At 38.0% G+C, this 22,141-nt stretch overlaps 2 protein-coding genes across 2 annotated transcripts; one reads left to right on the forward strand and one right to left on the reverse strand.

Annotated features, from left to right (window-relative positions):
* The first annotated feature begins 463 nt into the window (after positions 1-463).
* Positions 464-13,440, forward strand: slc2a12 (solute carrier family 2 member 12). The gene is made up of 6 exons (XM_057363477.1): positions 464-824; positions 1,285-1,414; positions 8,895-10,289; positions 11,327-11,449; positions 12,463-12,595; positions 12,902-13,440. The coding sequence occupies exons 2-6, from the start codon at positions 1,303-1,305 to the stop codon at positions 13,011-13,013; spliced, it is 1,875 nt and encodes a 624-aa protein (XP_057219460.1). The 5' UTR covers positions 464-824; positions 1,285-1,302; the 3' UTR covers positions 13,014-13,440.
* Positions 13,441-13,615: 175 nt separating this feature from the next.
* tbpl1 (TBP-like 1) lies at positions 13,616-17,398 on the reverse strand. The gene is made up of 7 exons (XM_057363512.1): positions 17,166-17,398; positions 16,159-16,363; positions 15,913-15,995; positions 15,729-15,792; positions 15,543-15,646; positions 14,895-14,989; positions 13,616-14,392 (listed from the first exon to the last, which is right to left on the reverse strand). The coding sequence occupies exons 2-7, from the start codon at positions 16,291-16,293 to the stop codon at positions 14,313-14,315; spliced, it is 561 nt and encodes a 186-aa protein (XP_057219495.1). The 5' UTR covers positions 16,294-16,363; positions 17,166-17,398; the 3' UTR covers positions 13,616-14,312.
* Positions 17,399-22,141: the final 4,743 nt, after the last annotated feature.

Below are 22,141 nucleotides of genomic sequence, written 5' to 3' on the forward strand. Positions count from 1 at the left end.
TATACTATTATTTATACAAGCATGTCAATACATTTGCACTGCAAAGCATCACATCTATTTAATGTAAACCCTTATTGAAAAGCCTGTTACTTTGCCACTTACGTAACGTTAGCCTATACATTTCAGCAGTTTATAAATGGTGTCTGCACGTTACACAACCGACCAGCTACATTATTCAATTAAATTATACATTGTATGAATTATAAAATGTTCCTTATACATTAAATAGGGCTAAATAAATGAGTGCAGCGCTGTCTCGCGGTTCTTTGATGTCATACGGGGACCAGTCTGCGCAATGCCGCATTTGAAATCGAATCCCTTCTACACAGACTGACAGCGGAAGTGTTTGAATTCCATCCCTTTGTTCACAAATAACCTTTAATATACGAACACGTTATCTTACGTGAACAAATTACGGTGTATTTGATTAAAAAATGCACACTATGCACGGTTCTTGACGTTCACTGCTGATGTATTTTGCAAAACCAAACGAGACATGCAACTGACAGCATGCAACATGCAGTCTGTTATAACAAGTCCAAACCAATGTACCGTGGAAAAGTAAACGCCTTTCAACGTAAGATGAACTTTACGTAATTACGAAGACAGCGTAGTCACACCCGTTGAAAAGTTGTTCAAGTCGGTTTCTGCTTGCTTCACACTTTCTGATTCTTTCGGCTAACGTGGGCGGAGTTTAAGTCACTGCCGTCCAAAACAAGAAGCGTGTGTCCACCGAAGGACGGAACAGTTACTGCCAAGCGGGTGTAGAGAGATAGAGAACCGGTCAGCTGAGATGATATCATACCGTTAAAGACCTTGAAGAGGTAATAACTGGACTGTCGCGTCTTTAATGCGCTTGTTGTATGATCTTTAGCGCTTTTACTTGCTTTGCGCCTATACAGTAACAGCACTGATAATCCAAGATGGTCTATAACTGTGAATTGCTTATTGGGACATACTGTTATACTTTGATATATGTTTACAGCAGCAGATAAAGTCTTTAATGCATGTTAGGTTTGTTGCTTAGTATGAGTTTAAATTAACTTGTGTACACATTGTTATTGGTGATGTATTTCATTGCAGATCTTAGTCAAATGTATATTTTGACAAGTGTTCCTAATGGAAAAATTCTTGATTTAAGTTCTGAAGCTCACATAGAAGATATTTTTTACTATCATCATCATGCAAAAACAGCAGAATGTCACCAGAGAGGTTATGAATGAATAGAACTGTTAAAGAGGTTGTTTTCTGGGTGTTTCTTTTAACTATTCACATTGATTGTAGTTACATCACAAGAAGGACATGGATGCTTCGGAAGAGTCCATAAGGATGACCTCTGAGCCCCAGAGCAAGGCAGCTCTGCAGAGTCCCGACGCACAAATTCATCTTGAGAAAAGACCATGTGTGCAGTCAGGTAAGAACACCGTCCCATAGGGAACTGATACACCGACTTGGAATTATTAGGTTCTGTCTGCATTCTGAGCAGTTTTAAGAAATTGAGCCTCAAAAGTACTTCAAAGTATTGACTTCGTTGATAGAACCTTTGTGTTTTCTAAAAAAGTCCCAAAATGTACACAACGTAACGAAACAATTATGTAAATTAGGGGTGGGCCGATCCCGATACTCTGGATCGGTATCGCGTCGATACGGACAAGTTTAGCTAGATCGGGTATCGGAAGTGGCGGGACGATCCAAAATCCGATCCTGTGCTGAATAATATTATCAAGCTTTAAGAAAGATGAGCTATTAGGAAACCGCTGTAAGAGTTTTCTTGCGCTAAATTTGAACATTTTCTTATGTCATGCGATAGCTTTATGTGAGGAGAAAACAAAAGATCATTAAGTTCATGAAAACTCTAGTGTTCGGTGACCCTCAGGCAGTGTTGGGCAAGTTACTCTGAAAAAGTAATGAATTACTAGTTACTAATTACATATTCAATAGTGTAATTTAGAGCTGCACGATTAATCGTTAAAAGATTGTGATCTCGATTCAAACACCCACGCGATCTCATTAATGAAAATCAACGATTCTCGTGACTAATTTACCTCGGACTAAAATCATAACGCTTCAATATGTGCTGGTGCTGCCGCAGAAGCAGAGATAGCATTATTATCATAAGGTATGTAACGACGTCACAAACAGTCTTTTCAACCACACACTATCCTTATTTCTGTGTCCAATGATCACAGAAGTATTGGGATTAAAGCAGAGAGTTGCCAACTCACACGCATGAGACGCGTTTACAAGCTCCTACGCTGCCCAAATTAATCTCACACCAAACAACAGACCAACATATAAAGTAAATACAACCTGACAACAAAACTGCTCTTATGAGTGTCTTTCTTACATTGTTCTGAATATGCTTCACATCTTAACTAGACAGGTTTGAAACGAAACTGTCGATTGCAGACAGTTTGTAGCACTGACAAATCTGAGTGCGCGTTTATATCCGTCATTGCGGTAAAACACGTCATCAGAGTGATGGCGCTTATCACTGTATTTACGCTAATAGAGAAGCTGCGCTATTAGAGCTTTTCATCAAGTTGCCAAAGTTATTTTAAACTGTTTACAGGTGAGAATACTGCGTTGTTACGTTTATCAGTAGTGTCTTTCTTTAAAGACCCCTTCAAGCAGTCTGTAGATATCAGGCAAGACCTTTAACTCAACTTTTATTTATATAGCGCTTTTACAATTTTCATTGTTACAAAGCAGCTGCACATGAGACACATTGACTACAAGCAAAACAATCAAAGTTGTACCTGCAAAAACAAGAAAAGGTTGAAAACACAGAAGACAGACACACCCACACACAAAACACTCCACACACACAACACGCACACGCACCAACACACACAGACACAGAGACACACAGACACACACACACACGTACGTACACAGACAAGCACGCACACACACACACGCTCAGTGAGAGCACACATTTAGGATAAAGGAGAGAGAAGCACAGGTCAAATATAACAGATAATAAATTCCTATATGCAATATTAATTAAGTAAAACTTTAAGATTCTAAAGCAGCCCCCCGGTCAGGCAGATAGTGCAAAAACAGTATGCAAACGGTGGCGAGGAACCCAAAACTCTAATCGAGAAAATAAACCTCAGGAGAACCCAGGCCCAACCAGGGGATTCCAGTTCCCCTCTGGCAAAAGCTGCTGCCTCTGCACAAGCTCCAGAGAACTTGCACAACAAGTTTAATTGCAAGTGTCACCTTACTGAGAAATATTTCATATACATGTTAATTCAATGCATTAATACTTTTTAGGAAGTTAAACTTTTGCATTTAAAGTAAAAAAAAAAAACACTTTAGTTTACTTATGGAATTTGTGGTTAAAAATTTCTCACTATTACTACTGTAGGTTAACCATAAAATTATTACATAATTAGGTATTACATACCTAAATAAACAATTTTTTGTCAGAACCTCTAGTAAATTATGTATTACTTTTAGTCATAATTCAGAATCGTAAAAGAATCGCAATCTCTATTTGAAACAAAAGAATCGGGATTCTCAATTTATCCAGAATCGTGCAGCTCTAGTGTAATTAGATTACTGTACAAATTACTCTCTCCAAAAAGTATTAAATTACTTATTACTAATTACTCTCTATATCCTACATCAACCTTGATTAGTTAAGTGATTCAAGGATAGACATGAAACGGCTCTTCTAATTCATTAAAATAAATCATATAAAACTACATAAAGTACTCTTATTAACTGACCAAAGTATACAAATGTGAGAATTATACATTAAAGCACAGATTTTAAAGTTAGACTTTGAATTTTTATGTCAATTAAATTATTGCACACACATATATTACACAAAGTATTTAGTTTAAATACATCAGAAGTAACTGTAATTAAATTACCGAAAAAATAAGAGTAATCCCTTACTTTACTTTTTCATGGGGAAAGTAATTAAATTACAGTAACTAATTACTTAGTAACTAGTTACACCCAACACTGCCCTCAGGATGCTACTCTTTCCTAGATGTACCAATGTTTTAATTATTCTGCATAATCACTAGATTATAGTCTTTGGTTTTGTTTAAAAGGATTGTATTTTGCTGGAGTTGGTAATCACTGATGGGTGTCTTAGATTATAGCATTGGAAGCGGTCAGAGTAAAACGCGTCACACTCACACACAATAACTCTGTTTTTAAACCTCCGATTCAAAGGCTCAGGAAACTGTTGGAACGATGCAATGCACTTTATGTAAAACATATCTTTTACCTTGGTGTTGTGACTGTTATGAACTTCAGAAGAAGGTGCGTTAAGCGTGTCAAGGCGAATGTATTAAGCGCATCATTTCTGAGCCCGAGACTCGCACAGTACGTGTAAATAAGAGAATGAATGAAGCGCGTCATCCAGCTTGCAGAATGCGCAATACCTGTAGAGAAGCGGATCGATTAAGTGCATCATTCTGCACCCAGAATGGGCATGGGCCCTTTTGTGCCACTTTACATTAGAGCAGAGATGTACAGTAGTGAAGTATTTTCACTTTCACTCATGTACATTTTTCAAGTATCTGTACTTTATGAGAGTTTTTTACACAAAATTATTGCATTACATTATGAAGCATATATCAGTATGTTCAGTCAACTTTCATAAACATGTTATAGTTTTGTTCAATATAATAAAATGCATGCAATTCTAGGGCTCTAGACTAACACTTGAGAGAGGTGGCACTGGTGCTACAAAGTTATTTAGTTGGTGGCACCAGTCCTTAATTTGATAGTCGTGGGGCGAGGTAAGAAAAAAGAATAACTTCATTAAAATGTATTTAATACATTAATAAATCAATTAGAAATGAATACAAATCATGGTTTATGATTGAATTATTTTTATTGTATATGTAAACTCTCTTTCAACACTTATATAAACACATATTTAAAGCACATCTTTCTTAAAGCTACTTTCTTCCTTTATTTGTTGTGAACAACTCCTATAAGAGAACACAATTCCTTTGATATCAGTATCAGAGTGTTTTTGGGCCCGTCCTTTGTTGTTTGATGAACATTATAAACAGAGATATTTATTATGCTGCTGCCCCTTTAAGAGCTCGCGCAATGTACTGGAACACACGTGTTTTGTTTCCCAGTTTGGTCGCGAAACTGAATACCTTTACCAGGTTTCTTGTTCATATGGGAATTTTGACGTTATTTTGTGTTTATATGTCCGTTTCAGAGTAAGAAGGCGTGAAAGAGAACTCTGTTTAGTATTTTGTGCTCTGACTCTCTGGGCGCGCGCATATCTCAAACAACCCGCGAGACCTGAAGGCTTTTAGTGATTATTCTTCATGAAAGCTGCATTGATACACGTTTGGCTTCTATCAATAGCGACTTACAAATAAATAGTATTTAGCGTGATATATAACGTTTTGTATGCTTTGCAGTATTGTTAGAGAGCTTTATACAATAGTTTAGTGCTTAAAGTTTAAACACATGATTAGCTTCACATGCATACAATACTCGCAACACATTTCGTTATCTTTGCTGTTTTGTACCTTAGCAGGGGAAATTCTTGTATTCTGCATATTTATTTCAGTTGCAAGATTGAGCGCTTCACTCGTCTGCTCTTTCGGTCCTTCGCCTCGAAAACCCGTAACAAGCGAATTACGGGGCACTGATAGATAAGTGAATGGTTGAAGGATATGGAGCCAGAAATATGACAAAACAATCTGAATTTGAATTTTGTAAATCTGAATTTTAGATAAGTGTAATTGCACAAAATTGAATATTTCCTGACGTTCAATATAGTTCTGAATTTGAATTTTGTAAATCTGAATTTTAGATAAGTGTAATTGCACAAAATTGAATATTTCCTGACATTCAATATAGTTCTGAATTTGAAATTTCTTAAATTTAATATAGAAAAATTCAAAACACAGAAATTCAGATTCAAATTCAGAAATGGTTCAGTGGGTAAGGTTAGCTTCCGGGTTCGACAGGGAAGAGTAGAAGATCTCGGAAAAATCAAACGGAGCGCTTTGGCCACAATGGCCAGTTATTTGTTCTTATTATCCAATCAAACTCCAAACATGCTGTTTTGGAGAGTGGAACTTCTTACATTGCAATAAAAAGGATTAAAAAAATTTAAATTGTGACCACGCCCACAAGACTACACGGGTTGATCGTTTGTTGCTGCAGCATAGCCAAGCTCATATCGCTGCAATCTTAGGCAGCTGCCCGGGGTGTGTGCGCTCACTGCCTGCGTTTTTGCCTGTTGCCTCCACTGTTTGCGCTCACTCCCAGCGTTTGCTGTTGGTGCTTTTACCCACTGTGTGCTTAGTGCACGCTCGCTGCCAGCTGCCCCACTATGCGCGCTGGCTTCGAGCGTTTGTGGGTGCATATACATTTAATATATTAGACATGTATACAATTTATAAAGAACGTTTGTGGGTCCTGCAAAGTCAATGACATACGTGGCACGCTGCAATAAAAGTTATGTATAACATCTAGTGCTACAATAGAGAGAAAATGAATAAACTAAGTTACAGACTGAAATAATAACTTTTGTAATAAAAAATAGTGTGTAATAGTATTGAAATGCTATAACTTTGATCCAGGACACATTTAACGACCAGCTGAAACAATCTGGACACAACACGCGTAAAGATTTTTTCTTATGACTATAGCCGATTCCAGTCTTTGTCAGTCAGAAAGGAGCACACACCTAACTGCTGTGCCAGACCACTACACCACACATTCAACGACTGGACGTTCTTCTGAACCGACAAATCTTATCGATCTATGTTATATAATAACCCAACAATAGCTATTATATTTTTCTCATTTCTCTATCTCATTGTGAAAGTGACCTATTAGTCAGATATGGTGACCCATACCCGAAATGTGACCTCTGCTTTTAACCCATCCAGAGAGTAGTGAACACACGCACAGCAAGTGGTGAACACACATACACCCGGAGCAGTGGGCAGCTATCACTGCAGTGCCCGGGGAGCAAGTAGGGGTAAGGTGCCTCAGTCATTACCCGCCAGCCCTGGGAATCGAACCGGCAACCTTCTGGTCACGAGTCCAACTCTCTAACCATTAGGCTGAAAAATCCTTTTTGTTGCAAGAAGTTCCACTCTCCAAAACAGCATGTTTGGAGTTTGATTGGATAATAAGAACAAATAACTGGCCATTGTGGCCAAAGCGCTCCGTTTGATTTTTCCGAGATCTTCTACTCTTCCCTGTCGAACCCGGAAGCTAACCTTACCCACTGAACCATTTCTGAATTTGAATTTGAATTTGAATCTGAATCTGAATTTGAATCTGAATCTGAATTTGAATCTGAATCTGAATCTGAATTTGAATCTGAATTTCTGCGTTTTGAATTTTTCTATATTAAATTTAAGAAATTTCAAATTCAGAACTATATTGAATGTCAGGAAATATTCAATTTTGTGCAATTACACTTATCTAAAATTCAGATTTACAAAATTCAAATTCAGAACTATATTGAATGTCAGGAAATATTCAATTTTGTGCAATTACACTTATCTAAAATTCAGATTTACAAAATTCAAATTCAGAACTATATTGAATGTCAGGAAATATTCAATTTTGTGCAATTACACTTATCTAAAATTCAGATTTACAAAATTCAAATTCAGATTGTTTTGTCATATTTCTGGCTCCATAGAAGGAGGGGAGACGAAAATTAGTGACTGAATGCGCCGCTTGCGCAATATAACATTTCTGCGCATTAAATTAATAATACGCAAAAATTATATATTGATCAGTTTGGCAGTCGCACCGGTGCGACCATTAAGAAAAACTTGTCGCACTGGCAGGAAAAATTGTCGCAAAATGCGACCATTTAGTCATAGTCTAGAGCCCTGAATTCTACACTGATCAGAAAAAATCAGGACTAGTATCGGATCGAGATCTGTATCGGCAGATACTTACAATTCAGGTATCGGAATCGGATCGTAAAGGAAAAACTGGTATCAGCCCACCCCTAATGTAAATGCAAATACATCATGTAAATGTCACAGAATAAGAATAAGTGAATAACTCATTGACAAAAATGTCAGATAGAACCTTATCATTTAAAGGTGACGATTAATAGATGATATTAATAGATTGTGATCTGGAACCACATGAATTCCTGTGGCTAAAAAGCTATTCCTGTGGTAAAGCATGGTGCTAGCCTTCGATTCCAAAGGAACACACAAGTTACTGTATACGTTGGTTGGACTGTTAATTGTTTTGGAGTAAAGCATCTGCCAAATCCATTTAAATCCATTGTGTGGTAATAATAATATAAAATAAGTCTAAGGTATATGTAACTCGTCTATAATTCATTTACGTATGTCTGTTCCCTCAGGCATCAGGAGAACATGTCAAGGTTTGTTTACTGAATGAATGGTATTCAACCTCAGACATGCTTTCTTTTATTGTACAGACATTGAAAATGCAAGAATGGTTGGATTTACTGTCTGGAAACGTGTCTGGAAATAATCAGATTCTCTAAAAATACAAGATATGTAAGACATGGAATTCAAATCATAACTTATAAAAATTAAAATTCTGTCATTTATTTAACCTCATGTTGTTTAAAACCAGTATGCCTTTTTTTCCGTGGAACACAAAAGAAGATATTTTGAGAAATATTTTTGTGTCCATACAGTGGAAGTCAGTGAGGGCCAGTGTTGTTCGGTTACCAACATTCTTCAAAATATCTTCTTTTGTGTTCATACAGGTTATCAGACTGGAATAAGTGTACTATAAAACTGTGGTTAAGAGCGTCTACTGACTTCTTAGTGTTATGAAGATGAATTGTAGTTTGTAGTCTGAATATTTTATACTGAATTAAATGGAGTCTTTAAAGCAAAACAACTGTATAATAAACGTTCTCTCTTTCTCTTTAGGTAATGGTGCGGCGCTGGTGTTGTGTTCTGTATCGGTGGCATGCCTGAGTGGGTTGATGATGGGATACGAGATGAGTCTTATATCTGGAACTTTGCTTCAACTCAGGGAAGTTTTGACTCTCTCGTGTCCCCAGCAAGAGCAGGTCGTCGGGTCTCTGCTGCTTGGAGCCTTCCTTTTGTCCTTGGGTGGTGGCACTATACTGGACCGCTACGGCCGTCGCTTTTCCATCATCCTCACGGCATTGCTGTGTGTCCTAGGCACCCTTCTGAGCGTGTGTGTAGTGTCTTTCTGGGCATTAGTGACCGGGCGAATGTTGGTAGGCATGGCCGTGGCACTTTCGGGCACCGCATCGTGCCTCTACGCGGCCGAAGTGGCACCCGCCACCTGGCGCGGGAGGTGCGTGTGCGTGTACGAGCTGATGGTCGTGTTAGGGATGCTGTTGGGTTTTGGGCTGAGCTGGGCTTTCGCCGGGGTTCCAGACGGGTGGAGATTTACGTTCAGTGGAGTGCTGCTCCCTGCTCTACTGCAAGCCGGCGTCATGCCTCTGTTGCCGAGGAGTCCGCGTTTTTTGCTCACTCAGGGACGTGAGAAAGATGCGCACGCCACTCTTTTGCGTCTTCGCGCGGGCATCGAAGGATTGGACGCGGTGGATGAAGAGCTTCAGGCCATTCGCGTGGCCCTGGGGGCGGAGCGTCTACACGGCTTTCTGGACCTCTTCCGTTCCCGTGACAACGTGTTGCACAGACTTCTTATCGGTGCTGCACTGGTTTTCTTGCAGCAGGCTACCGGACAGCCCAACATTTTGGCGTACGCGTCGGCTGTTCTCAGCAGTGTCGGTTTCCATGGTAACGAGGCAGCGACTCTCGCTTCCACAGGGTTTGGGGTGGTTAAGGTGGGAGGGACCATTCCTGCTGTGTTTCTGGTGGACAAAGTGGGACCTAAAGCTTTCCTGTGCGTCGGCGCTGTTGTCATGACGTTGGCGACGGCAACGCTGGGGGCCGTTACCATGCAGAGCCGCACTCACGTGTCTAGCCTATGCAACGGGCCCATCAGTAACTCAAACCTGACTGTTTTGAGGATGGGAGATGAGACTGACATTCAGACAAACACTCCACATGGTTTATACCAGAATGGACAATCCCAACATAAAAGTAATAATTTTCTCATTAGCATTAATGACACGAAGGAGAATTGGATTTTAAATCATACGTATGATCAAAGGACAGCATTACTCAAGCATGCAAGCTCTCAAGCAGCTCAGCGTTCAGAGGACGACGGTTCGAAAATTGCACTTCAGTCTGTTTCTCTTAATGAGGTATCGCCCTCTCTGAAATGGATCTCTCTGGTCAGTCTGCTGGTGTACGTAGCTGGATTCTCCATCAGCTTGGGACCAAGTAAGATTAAGCTGTATTTAAAATGAATCTAGAACACAGAACATTACTTCTTTATCACATTCTAGAAATAAGACTGATGTACACAGAGGAAACACTAAATGAAATTGGCAACTAGGCAAGAAGTAAAACATTTCCAGCAATACCAGAATATAAAATAGTGTGTTTTTTGAAGCCTAATATTAATCCTGGGCCTACTGTAAATCTATCCCTGACCTTAAACTTTCTGTGACCTTAATCCTAAAATATGGAGAAAACAAGTTCCGACATAGTTAGAGATTATAATAATTTTGCCAGTGATATGGAGATATTCAAGATACATAACATACCCCACTTCGTTAACCTAGAAATGAAAATTGTTTCATCATTTACTCATACTTGCATCATTTTAAGCCTGTATGACTCTGTCTTTTGTGGAACACAAAAAAAGAACATTTGAGAAATGTCTCAGTGATTTTTTTCAATGGGGGCCATTGTTGTTTGGTTACAAAGGTTCTTCAAAATATCTTCTTTTGTGTTCTGCTGTAAGTCATACAGGTTTGGATTGACATGAGGGTGAGTAAATGATGACAGATGTTTCATTTTTAGGTGAACTATCCCTTTAAGATTGGCTTGTATGTGAATTTTTTTGATGTAGGTCGCATACTCTCTAAATCTCTCTTGTCAATACACAGCATTTGGTACGCAAAGTTAAAAGTGATGTAGCCCTTTCAATAGTTGACATCATTCAAAAGTATTCTTTCAAGAGGTCTGACGTGAACAGCAGCATATTAGAAACACACACAATAGCACACACACGCGTAGCCTGTTTAACTGGAAAAGATTTAAACTAACCTTTCAAGAACGAACTATATTAGATACATGATAAAACGTTGGATGTGCTACTATTTTTTGCAATTGTGAATCAATTGACAGCTGCTAGTTTGTGCAATTCTATATTATGAATATTTTTATTAATGAAACTCCCTTGTTGCACATTTCTGTCTCTTTTTATCCATATCTATTTCTCCCTCTCTCCGTGTGTGATTATCCATCTTTAGTGGTACATGTGGTTTTAAGTGCCATCTTCCCAACTGGCATCCGTGGAAAGGCCGTGTCTGTCATCTCAGCCTTCAACTGGGCCACCAATTTGCTGATATCAATGACCTTTTTGACCCTGACAGGTAATACACACATACACAGATCTAAGATCAGTATGATTTAGTTGCATTATAACAATGCAAAGGTTATGGGTTTCATCCCCAGGGAATAGAGATATTGAATAAATGTACTGTACATTGAATGCAGTGTAGCTGCTTTGCTCTGGCATAAATGTAAATAGAATAAAACCATGAAGATTGAGGTTGTCTCTGTTTAGATTAAGAGGTTAGTTAATCTTTTCACCAAACAGTTCTTGGCCACCATTGACTACCTTAGTAAGAAAAATTACAATGGTATTCAAAAGTACCCCAGTACTAGTTGCTTTCCTACATTCTCCAAAATATATATATTTTTTGTGTTCAACAGAACACATGCTATGATAGCTATGATAGTCAATGGTGGCCAAGAACTGTTTGGTTACAAGCATTCCTCCAAATATCTTTCTCTGTGTTCATCAAAACAAAGAAAATTCTATACAACTTGAGGGTGAGTAAATGAAGACAGAATTTTCATTTTTGGGTGAACTGTTCCTTTAAGATTGAGAGCAAGGTCTGTTCATCTAGCCACAGATCATTAACTTAACACCATAAACAAGAAGTGTTGTTTTGAAGTTACTAGCCTGGAAAAACTTTTGATCAATTATTAATGTTAGAATTTAGCTTACACTTGTTGTTCCCACAGCTTACAGGATGTACTCCAGGATAATATTAGCCCACATTACATAAATAGCTTATTAATAGCTGCAGGGTTTGCTTAAACAAAATATATTTTGAAAAAAAGAATGAATCAGCACATGTATTAATAGTTGTAGCATTCCTATATACTGAAAACTGACCACTTACCTCAGATTTAGAAGTGTGTGTAGAGGCAACCTGCCAAATGTTCATTCGGCACCTGTGGAGATGTTCCTGCAGAGATGGAATGAAAAACACAAGCTTACGAACTTGTTTATGAACGGTGCAATGACGTACAATAAGGGTTTGTATTGAAAAGGGAGTTTATTAAGTTGACTTATTGTAATGTTTCGTTCTCATAGAGCGGATCGGCCTGCCTAGCGTGATCTTCTCCTACTCTGCCATGAGCTTCGTGTTGGTGGTGTTTGTGATTGCATTCGTGCCAGAGACGAAAGGGCGATCGCTGGAACAGATCTCCAAAGAGCTCGCCATGAAGTGAGCACACACATATATTAACGCTTTCAACTTGCTAGTTATAATTACTACATCTGGGCTAACGTTGGGGCGTACTCTTTACAGACCACATTTTTATAGATTAAAAGAGATTGTATTATCACAAAGCTTTAACTGAGTTTTAAACTTAAAGGTTTTAAAAGATTATTATTAACAGGTCTGCGCATGTTCCTGCAACCTGTTCTACAACTGACACCTGTCGCACACTGCATGCACCAGGGAGTTTCTGTGCTAAAGTGCATCACATGATGATAAGATGTGTGTTCAAGAGTCTGCATTGTTTTGCAGGAATCCTTTGAACACCACACTGCTGTGTCATAGAGGACAGCCGGAGCCTAAAACAGTTCTCACAGGAGGAAAAAGCCCTTGCGAACGTTTGACTTTTCACCTAGATCCATAGTGGAGGAGCAAGAACTCTACGAGAGCGAAAGATTGTTCTTGGTACAGTCGGACAACTTAAAGGACAGCCAAACTCATGACTGCTGATCAAGGTATCTGAGAGGTTGTCATGGAGATGTCATTTAGCTTAACAGTATACCTTCCCATGGCATGATGGGTCAATCGAGATCTCAATCAAGCAATTGTATTGATTATTTTTTAAACATTTTTAAGACACTGATGCTTTTTACAATTCACTCCTGTCATAACTGTTTGGAAATTGTGCAAATATAATCATGCCATGGTAAGTCAAAGCCAAGATCTGTGGCCTGACAATTGATTCAGTATTTGTGTACCGAGCACTGCCGCAGTCACCTCCTAAAGTTGTCTCTCTCTAGCACAACATGCATTATGTAATCAGATTATACATCTGAAATGAACATATTACGTAATACAATACAAAATATCTGTTCATTCAGAAATACACGTGATCTTTGTCAGAACAACAATGCACGTGTATGAAATAGAAACTTTTTGAATGATTACATACTGTGGTGTCAAGCACTTAAAAACTTTTTATTGATTAGCTATTTGCAAAACCCAGTAACAAACATAAAGGGTGACCAATAAGAATGATTTATGGGAAAAAATTAAAACCTTGAAATATGGAGACAAGGTTTTAGAAGGACAGCAGCGATATGAGAAATGCTGATTTATTTATTTTGCAGACATGCAAAAAATGAGAGACATAATCAGTTAATATAGGGCTTATTTTATTATAAAATACAAAAAGTTTTCACATATTACATAAACGTGGACCAAAGACTCCTTTAGATCCCAGAGTGTTTCTGTCCAACAGCATACACCAGATATACATCATCAGCTGATAAATGTGAAGTGTTTGCCCTCTAAATCCAGATGCCTGGTATCATTCAATGAGCCATAAAGATATTACTAAAATCAAATTAGCTAAAAGTTTCAGTAAAATGTGATCTTAAACATCTGCCACTTTTAACTTTGGTGTCCATGCATCGTAATACAGTTAGGTCAAGTGTTTATAAACTACACAATGTCTGCAACACAATGTCAATGCATCGATGGTCCTCTTCTGAGCTTTAAGAGGTCGTCATTATTCGCAGTGGGGTCCAGACACCAAGGTCAACGTTCAAAGGCATGACTCTGACAACACACGACCCAGACCCGCTTGGACGTGAAATGGCAAAAGCTGCCTTGTAGACACATACAGTACAACAGTTACAAGCCTTAAAACGTTCAATGATAAGGTGCTTAATTCAAACCGGTGCCTATGACTGTGGGTGTTCTATGCCAGTGTTTTCTGACACTCAAACAGAAGAGGATAAATCTGCTCCACTGCAGATGCCACATTCTGCACATTTGGTCCTAAAAAGGTAAAAACACAGTAAGTCATGGCATTAAGCTTTTCTTGTTCTTATTTAAAAAAAGCTTAGTGTTATTTACTATAACATTAAACAACATTACAAAATAAATGCATCATTGGAAACTTTAGGCAACATTGGCATTACATTTTCTAAACTTCTTTTATGATAGCATAGCATGCCTCAAAGGAGTAGTTCACCTTCAAAATGAAAATTACCCCAAAATGAAAATCTGTTACCAACATTTTTCAAAATATCTTTTGTGTTCTGCAGAAGAAAGAAAGTCATACAGGTTTGAAATGACAAGAGGGCGTGTAAATGATGACAGAATTTTAATTTTGAAGGTGAACTACTCCTTTAAGAGCAATGTTGGTAAATAATGTCAGAAATATTCTTTATGGTATGTGGTTATTGCAGTAATCCATAAAAAAGCTCTATAGGAATAGGAATTTCCAAATAATTGAGGAGTGATAAAAGATCAAATGATATAAAAGACGTGTATTTACCAGTAACAGTGATATTGCCGGTAGAAAACACTTGTATTGTACTCCTGAGGGTTTTGATCCTGTATGATGCAGCTGGATGGAGTTCAGGTTCATAGCTTAAAAATACACACACGGAAAAACACTTGTGAGACCACTGCTGGTATCCAACTACAGGAGAACATGTTGTGTAGTTTGATGAACAAACACTTCTTAGGAGATTGCTTAATGCAGAATACACTCTTTCACCACTAGAGAGCGCTGTTTCCCTTCTACTAGCAATGACTTTTGTTTAACCTTACAAGCGGTGTAATAAATTAAAATGTGTCGAGTACATTTTACATAGTGATCTTTAAGGAAAACAGAAAGAAGCTATAAGTATTTCATTTTGGGTAGCTTAAATTGATATAATTCTTGCACTGAATATTCATTGGACTATTAATAATCTGTTTGCAAAGTCCCTGTTGGACACATATTTAGCCCCTGTTTTAAATGTAATTAAATATAAGTCCAAGAAACAAGTCAACAAGTGTTTTGTGTAATGGTCGACCCATCCAAAATGCAGGTATGCCTACTATCGAAATGCATTAGTACAATGAAAATTATAAATAAAAAAATATAGATATCAAAGTACCGATTTAGAGGACCCTGGAAAAAAACATCAAGTATTACCTGGCAATGGGCCTGTTATTCTTGGTGAACTCAATAAGACGGATCTGAAAAGGCAGGGAGCACACCGCCAGCACATTTACTACCTTAAAGTCAGAGAACCGCACCTGCAAAATTGAAAAAAAAAAACATTTGTAAGTTTTCCAAAGCAGTCAAAATCATCAAGTAGTAATAAATGTGTTCAGTCACCTTGAATCCAATCTTCTGCAGACAGCGGGCCAGCCGTCGAGCACCCAATTTGGCCTCCTCCTCACTAAACAAAAACGCATCAAATTTACAAGTTCAATTAAATACCTGGAACTTCTCAAGACTAGAATACAGCACAAACAACTCCTGTGCTTCCTGTCATTAGAATTACAAATTGTGGGGAGACCTTGTTGCTCCAGTGCAAATAATTTTCCCTGACGACCATATAGTGGCAGTGATACGTGGCTTTCGTAGCTTCATCAGGACTTTCTGAAAAATAAAAAACATCCGCAGAACATGAATGTGCGTTAATGATTGGCCACATACATTGATCTTTTCAGGCAACCCATAATGCTGATATTGATGCTAATCTTCTTAACCTAAAGTGCATTCAACTTGAATCAACTTCAAAGCTTTGAATATCTACACTTACTCCCACTTCTGGTTTGTAGATTACATTAGTGCCTTCCAGACCGATAGTGCGCAAGTTTAGATGGCATCTGGTTCTGAAGACAGACACAACGTTGGTAATGATGATATCAAGCGCCACATCATTGCTGGGTTCCATGGGGCTGCTTTGTATGTGGTTGAAGCTTGACAATGCCTTTACAGATGCATGTCACAATCCAAAGCACAACCTGCAATAACACATAAAACAATGTTTTCAATAATGAGCCAAAAGCAACCGATTGATTGTATATTTCATTTTTTCAAGTAGCAGATTGCCTTTTGCGACTGCCTTATTAGTACCACATATATTGTTATGATATAACATATGGATGATATATTCAGTCAGGTCAGTTTTAACTAATAGTATATAAATTCTGGGGGGTGTAATGTAATGGTTAAATACTTGACATGGTAACCAAGAGGTAATTCATTAACCTTCATTGTACCCTAAACAAAAGCCCTTAACCTCGGATCTTTTATAGGGTATGCACCCCGCAATAGATGTACAAAAGGGTCAACAACATGCACCCAAAGTAAGAAGGCATCATATTAGTGTAAAGTGTTCAGATCGTGACTGCTGTGAAATTGTTTCTTCTCTCTCTAAAGTGTAAGATTACGACAAAACAATAAGTAACTTCTACCAGCCAAGCACTGGGAAGTTAACATGTTACACTTGTGTATTAAGCCCAAACAATCGAGCTAAAATGTTATTAGGAATAACTGTATTACAACAACGTTTATTCATTTAGCAGAGCACTTTAAACGTAACGTTAAGGATTAACACAATGCAAAGACAATTAACGTTACATTAGGAGCGCTTGCTAGCAATTTAGCTTCAAAAAACAAGTAATGGTGTTCCATGTTTATAAATCCAGCATAATTGGTCGACATCACTGCCAAGAGACCATACAAATGTTTTACTAGAGACAGAGTTGTAGTTGTTACATAAATGTAAACTAAACACACTACGCTAATACAACTTTAACTTACTTGACTGATGAGAAGCGTTCAACGAAAAATAGTTCTTTTAAAAACGTGGACGGAAAACGTGAATAAAAACGATTGTAAAATCAAATTAACGGTAGGAAGAGCATCACAAGTAAACAAAAGCGTCAACGCACATACAACACACAACCGGCGATTGTTGTCAACGGTCTCTCAGTTCCTGCGCGAGATGGGAGAATAGTCCGTTTGAAAAGAAAACAGCGCCACCTGACTGGACGGATGACTATAGCGGCGAATAAGTATACAACTTCGACTCGAGGTAATTTGTTTATTTTACTGAGTTTACACGTCATCATTTTACACTCACAGCCCATGTTTTAGTGTAAATTGTCTTCGGTAAACTGTGCTGGATTTTTCTTGTGAAGAAATGTGTGCTGTCAGTCACAACTAACTACATATAACGTTAAAAAGCAGTGTTTTACGAAACTTTTTATAATAACGTAACCCTCAAAAATAGTATATAGTAGTATATAGGCCCTATTGTAAGCTGCATAGTTCATTATTATTAAAGAAATTTCAAAAACTGAAAAAGATAAAACATTTAATTGTTTTGAACAAAGATGGATGCAGACTAGCGCCTGAAAATGATACTTGACTGGACAATGTAGCTTTATGAACAGCATGGACAACACTAGCATTGTGCTTTTTGTACACTAGGGGGTGCGCACAACGTTTTTTTTCAAACCTGTGAAAAATCCATGAATTTTGATTTAGATAATAACATCTTTAAAAGCATCTGCTCATCTAAGGATTAGATGTTGATTCAACATTTTCAGTGATGTCATAGGAATCTGCATCTACATGGTAGGCTACTCAGTAACACCTGTACATTGTCCATCTGTCTGATTGTATCGTCCAGCATTGCACTTATCAAGGTTTCTGTCTGACATCTTTCTTTTTTTGATATTATTCACAGTTTTTCACGGCTGTGTTTATTATGTCCTGTCTCTGCTCCAGGTTTGGGGGTCAACGGCTTTTGTCCAAAGTGGATACATCTGGACAGAGAACGCTGTTCGTGGGTTTTGCGGTTTCTGGAAAGGTGACAACAAACATAAAGTAGCCACTCTAACATGTCTGAGAGAAGAGGATCTAGCTGAGAATTTTCAGCTGTCTGAGTGGACGTTTAACAGTGGCTGAAGATGAGCACACAAGAGTTTTACTGAATGAACCCAGGGCACCTGGTCGCCTGCATTTCATGTTCTGGACTATTGTACACTAGAAAAAAGGCTGTATTCCTTTGATCTGTCCTTAATTTTTCATTCGAATGTGTTTACCAAGCCATTTTGATTTTTCTAATTTGGGCTGGGATAAACTATGCTAAACTCCAGGACCCTTGACTCTTCTCTCTCTCTCTCTCTTTCCAAACTGGACGTTTCCCAAGCAAAACAGCACAATAGCTTCGGAGTGATTCAGTGCTGTTGTTTAGTCCCTCCTTGGTTACCAGATAGGCTTTGTGAAATCTCAAGGGCCTCCCTGGCAGAAATATACTGAAGTAAATAAAATAAATTGTGTGTGAAAAGCCCCGTAGAGATGTCCAGAGTTGTTTACTATAAAGCCTGAGATTTAAAGCAGGTTAGCGCAGTGTCAGACCACAAGCAGCGTCCCCCTCATGCCGCGCCCTCTGCTGTACTGGAACTTCAGAGTCTTAAGTGTGTTTATAGACTATAAAATAGAACTTAGCATCATTGAAATTCCCTTCCTGAGAGAAATAATGCACTGTTCATTAAGATAGAAGATACATAAACAGACAGAACAGGCAGAGTAAACACATTCTCCATTACTCCCTGCTTCTCCATGAGCCCAACCCTGACCACCAAGCTCCTCTCGAATCGTCTGTTTTCCTATCATCTCATCTTTGGATGAGAAAATGTACTGCGGCTTTTGCTCAGGTCGCTTCCAGAACCATCATTCTCATTTACTGCAGTGGAACTGCTCGGGAGGTCAGATGAAGGAAGTGCTGTCCGTGTTGTGTTAAGTCTTCCTGTGGATCAGCTGGTAGTGCATAGCACTCACAATTCCAGGGTCACGGGTTCAAATCACAGGAAACATTTTTAATGATAAATTGTATCCTTTGAATGTGCTTTAGGTTGCTTTGGATAGAAGCGTCTGTTTAAAATGACAGTCACTACAAGGATGACGCTAAATTTGCATGTTGTGATAGTAAAGATGACGTTCATGCTCGGCAGACGTGGGAAAGGACTGGTTTTGTATGAGAGTGTTTGGGGTTAGATCAAGGGCATTGGACGACTTTACAGGATGATTTGAGTTCTGGAACCCTTTAGAACCCTTGTAAAAGTATATCAAATGCATCTGGACGCCTCTTTGTCTATAGTTCTGAGACAGAGATGCTAAAATGTCATATTAAACAGCGCTTGTTCTGTTGGACGTGTTTCTGAGGGGGATTTGTAAACAAGGAGGGTGGAGCATGATTTCCATTCTATGTTTACATTGGGCGGACATCACAGAAACCACACACTGAGATTGCAATAATGCATTCTAGGTAATGATGCACATTGGAAAGCCGCCATCTTAGATAGTACATTCTTTATAGATGAGTATGCTTTGACATGGTCTTGCTTTTTCATTCTTATCTCGAAGTGTTTTCAGGTAAATACATGAAGTAATGAAAATGTTACTGCTTCCAGTAGGCTTTTCTCAGGGCTACCAGAATAAAACCAGGAGTGGAACTGGGGCTGGATTTAAACACATTAAGTACACAACAGGTCTTGGGAAATGATACGAGAAAATATTTTGTTGCAGTCCTTCCAAAACCTTTGGTGTTCAAATTTGCTGTTTTTTATAGAAATGGAAAAAAACTCTTTAACACTTTTTTACTTTCAAATGATTAAATACTGTGTTGTCAAGCACTATGTCCCCCATTTTCCCCCATTTTCTGTAAAATAGTCTTTATTTTATATATGCACAATTTAGAATCTTTTAGACTGTAAATCGTATTATATTGTATTGTCATTGTGTTGAATGTCTGTACTAGAAGCTTCCAACACCAAAGAAAATTCCTTGTGTGTGCAAGCACACTTGGCAATAAAGCTCTTCTGATTCTGATTCTGATTCTATGTACTGGTTAGATATTTGCAAAACCCAGTGACAAATATAAAGGGTGACTAGTAATAACGATTTAAAGCAATAAGTTAAAATATGGAGTAAACAGACTAGAGATAATGTGGTGTAATAGAACAAATGTTTAAATGCATTTAGCATATTATGATAGACCTTTCCTATGATGATTTTATTGAGAGAGATATATAAATGTTTTTCTAGGAAATTATATAGGATATATACCTTAAAACACAGCAAATTAAACATGTAATTTTTAATAATTTGCTAACAATGTCCAATAACAGTCAGACTTGATTCATATAATAATTCTGTAATTTTTTATATTAATTTTGAACCATAACTTGCAAACCTCAATGCAAACCTCAAACAAAATCTAAATGTTATCTAAAAATCTAAATCTAAAAAATTCACCCAATAATTTCTTAGTTTTATGCAAATATATCTTGTAACACATAAAAATTAATGTGATGTTTCCTGATAGTTTTCAAATAAAGAAGCAATTGTGAAGAATTATGCGGTAAAATCATGGAGAGTGAGTTTTATGAGATATACAGTAAGTATATTTATCTGAGAATGCAGAACTGAGAAAGATAAATCGAGATGGAAAAAAAAGATACGCAATCATAGTCACAGAGAGGAGCACACCTGCTCTATCCACTGGTTTATTTTCTACTCGTGATTTAAAGTCGGTAAATTTATGAAGACTAGAGTGCCTGGTCTAAGCCGTAAAAAGAGAGATGACATAGGGACAGCGCATGTGTGTGTGTGAGATCCGACTTCACTCATAAACACAGGTCTGGGAACTTCCATGTGTTTACATAATTCATTCTTACCATCTAAATCACACAACCATCATCACATTCTTCTAACTTGAATACTTTTGAACACTTTGCTCATCTAAATGTACAAGTTAAATTAAATGCAAGTGAATCAGTCATTCCTTTAATTCCAAAACATTTACATTAAAATATATAGGGAAGGATTCAAATATTCTTATGTTGTTTTGGAAGACACAACGCCAATGAGCAATCAGATTTTTTACATCTCACCAGCCACCTATAATGTTGTTTGAATATTTGTGCTGCTCCCATAAAGCTGCAATTTTTCAAAACCACAGGAAGTGCACTCTTGCCAGAGGAGCTGGCACAGGTGGGGATGGCGGGGAAGAGGTCAGTTGCTTCCATGGAGATGAAGTGCTAGGGTGTAGCTCGTTGGCTGTGTTTGGACTGACAGAGAAAGGCAGTGAAGATGTGTTTATAAAAACGAGTTTCCCTCATCACAAACACCTTCTTTTTTCCCTTCTCTCTCATTCTCTCATCCAATCCTTGAGATAAATAAACTGATAAAAAAGGTGGAAGAGGCCGACTTAGTTGCCATGACGTCAGTCGGGCCCCGGACACTGTGAGTGATGTCACAGCTCTCCCTGACCTCTGCTGTCGCTCAAGATGAAGTGTTTTTATGTGTGGGGTTCTAAAAAAATCTGCTTTTTTCTGAAGAAAAAAAGGAAATTTGGTACATGCAGCGCATCTTGCACATCAGATCAAAATGCTTATTCTGCATTGTGTCAAAATGTATTAGTCACAATTTAAAAAAAAATGCTATTATTATTGTGCACATTATGTGTGATTGCGGCCATCTGATGCTGAATCTGGATGATTTGTATACAATAACATTGTCAGAGAGTGATCATGACACACAGGAAATGTAATTGGTGGTAGAAACTGTACAAGTTGTCCTATTCTTTGTACTGGAAGTACCAAAATATCTCTGGACTGATTAGCACCAGTGAATGACTGAGGAGGTGAGACAGAACAGATAAGAAGGTGAATGACTGTTTGACCTCATACACATATGTCACTGTCTACTGTTTTAAAGTGCATACG

This window comes from Triplophysa rosa, linkage group LG21 (assembly GCF_024868665.1).
Source record: "Triplophysa rosa linkage group LG21, Trosa_1v2, whole genome shotgun sequence".
NCBI classification, from domain to species: domain Eukaryota; kingdom Metazoa; phylum Chordata; class Actinopteri; order Cypriniformes; family Nemacheilidae; genus Triplophysa; species Triplophysa rosa.

What these genes read in the sequence shown, in the direction of transcription:
- slc2a12 (XM_057363477.1), top strand. Translation starts at nt 1,303, where the DNA reads ATGGATGCTTCGGAAGAGTCCATAAGGATGACCTCTGAGCCCCAGAGC. An exon ending in AAGACCATGTGTGCAGTCAG is followed by an intron (nt 1,415 to 8,894) that starts GTAAGAACACCG and finishes CTTTCTCTTTAG; the next exon opens with GTAATGGTGCGGCGCTGGTG. An exon ending in GACCTTTTTGACCCTGACAG is followed by an intron (nt 11,450 to 12,462) that starts GTAATACACACA and finishes TCGTTCTCATAG; the next exon opens with AGCGGATCGGCCTGCCTAGC.
- tbpl1 (XM_057363512.1), bottom strand. Translation starts at nt 16,293, where the DNA reads ATGGAACCCAGCAATGATGTGGCGCTTGATATCATCATTACCAACGTT. An exon ending in TCTACAAACCAGAAGTGGGA is followed by an intron (nt 15,996 to 16,158) that starts GTAAGTGTAGAT and finishes TTTATTTTTCAG; the next exon opens with AAAGTCCTGATGAAGCTACG. An exon ending in CGGCAATATCACTGTTACTG is followed by an intron (nt 14,393 to 14,894) that starts GTAAATACACGT and finishes TTACCTTTTTAG; the next exon opens with GACCAAATGTGCAGAATGTG.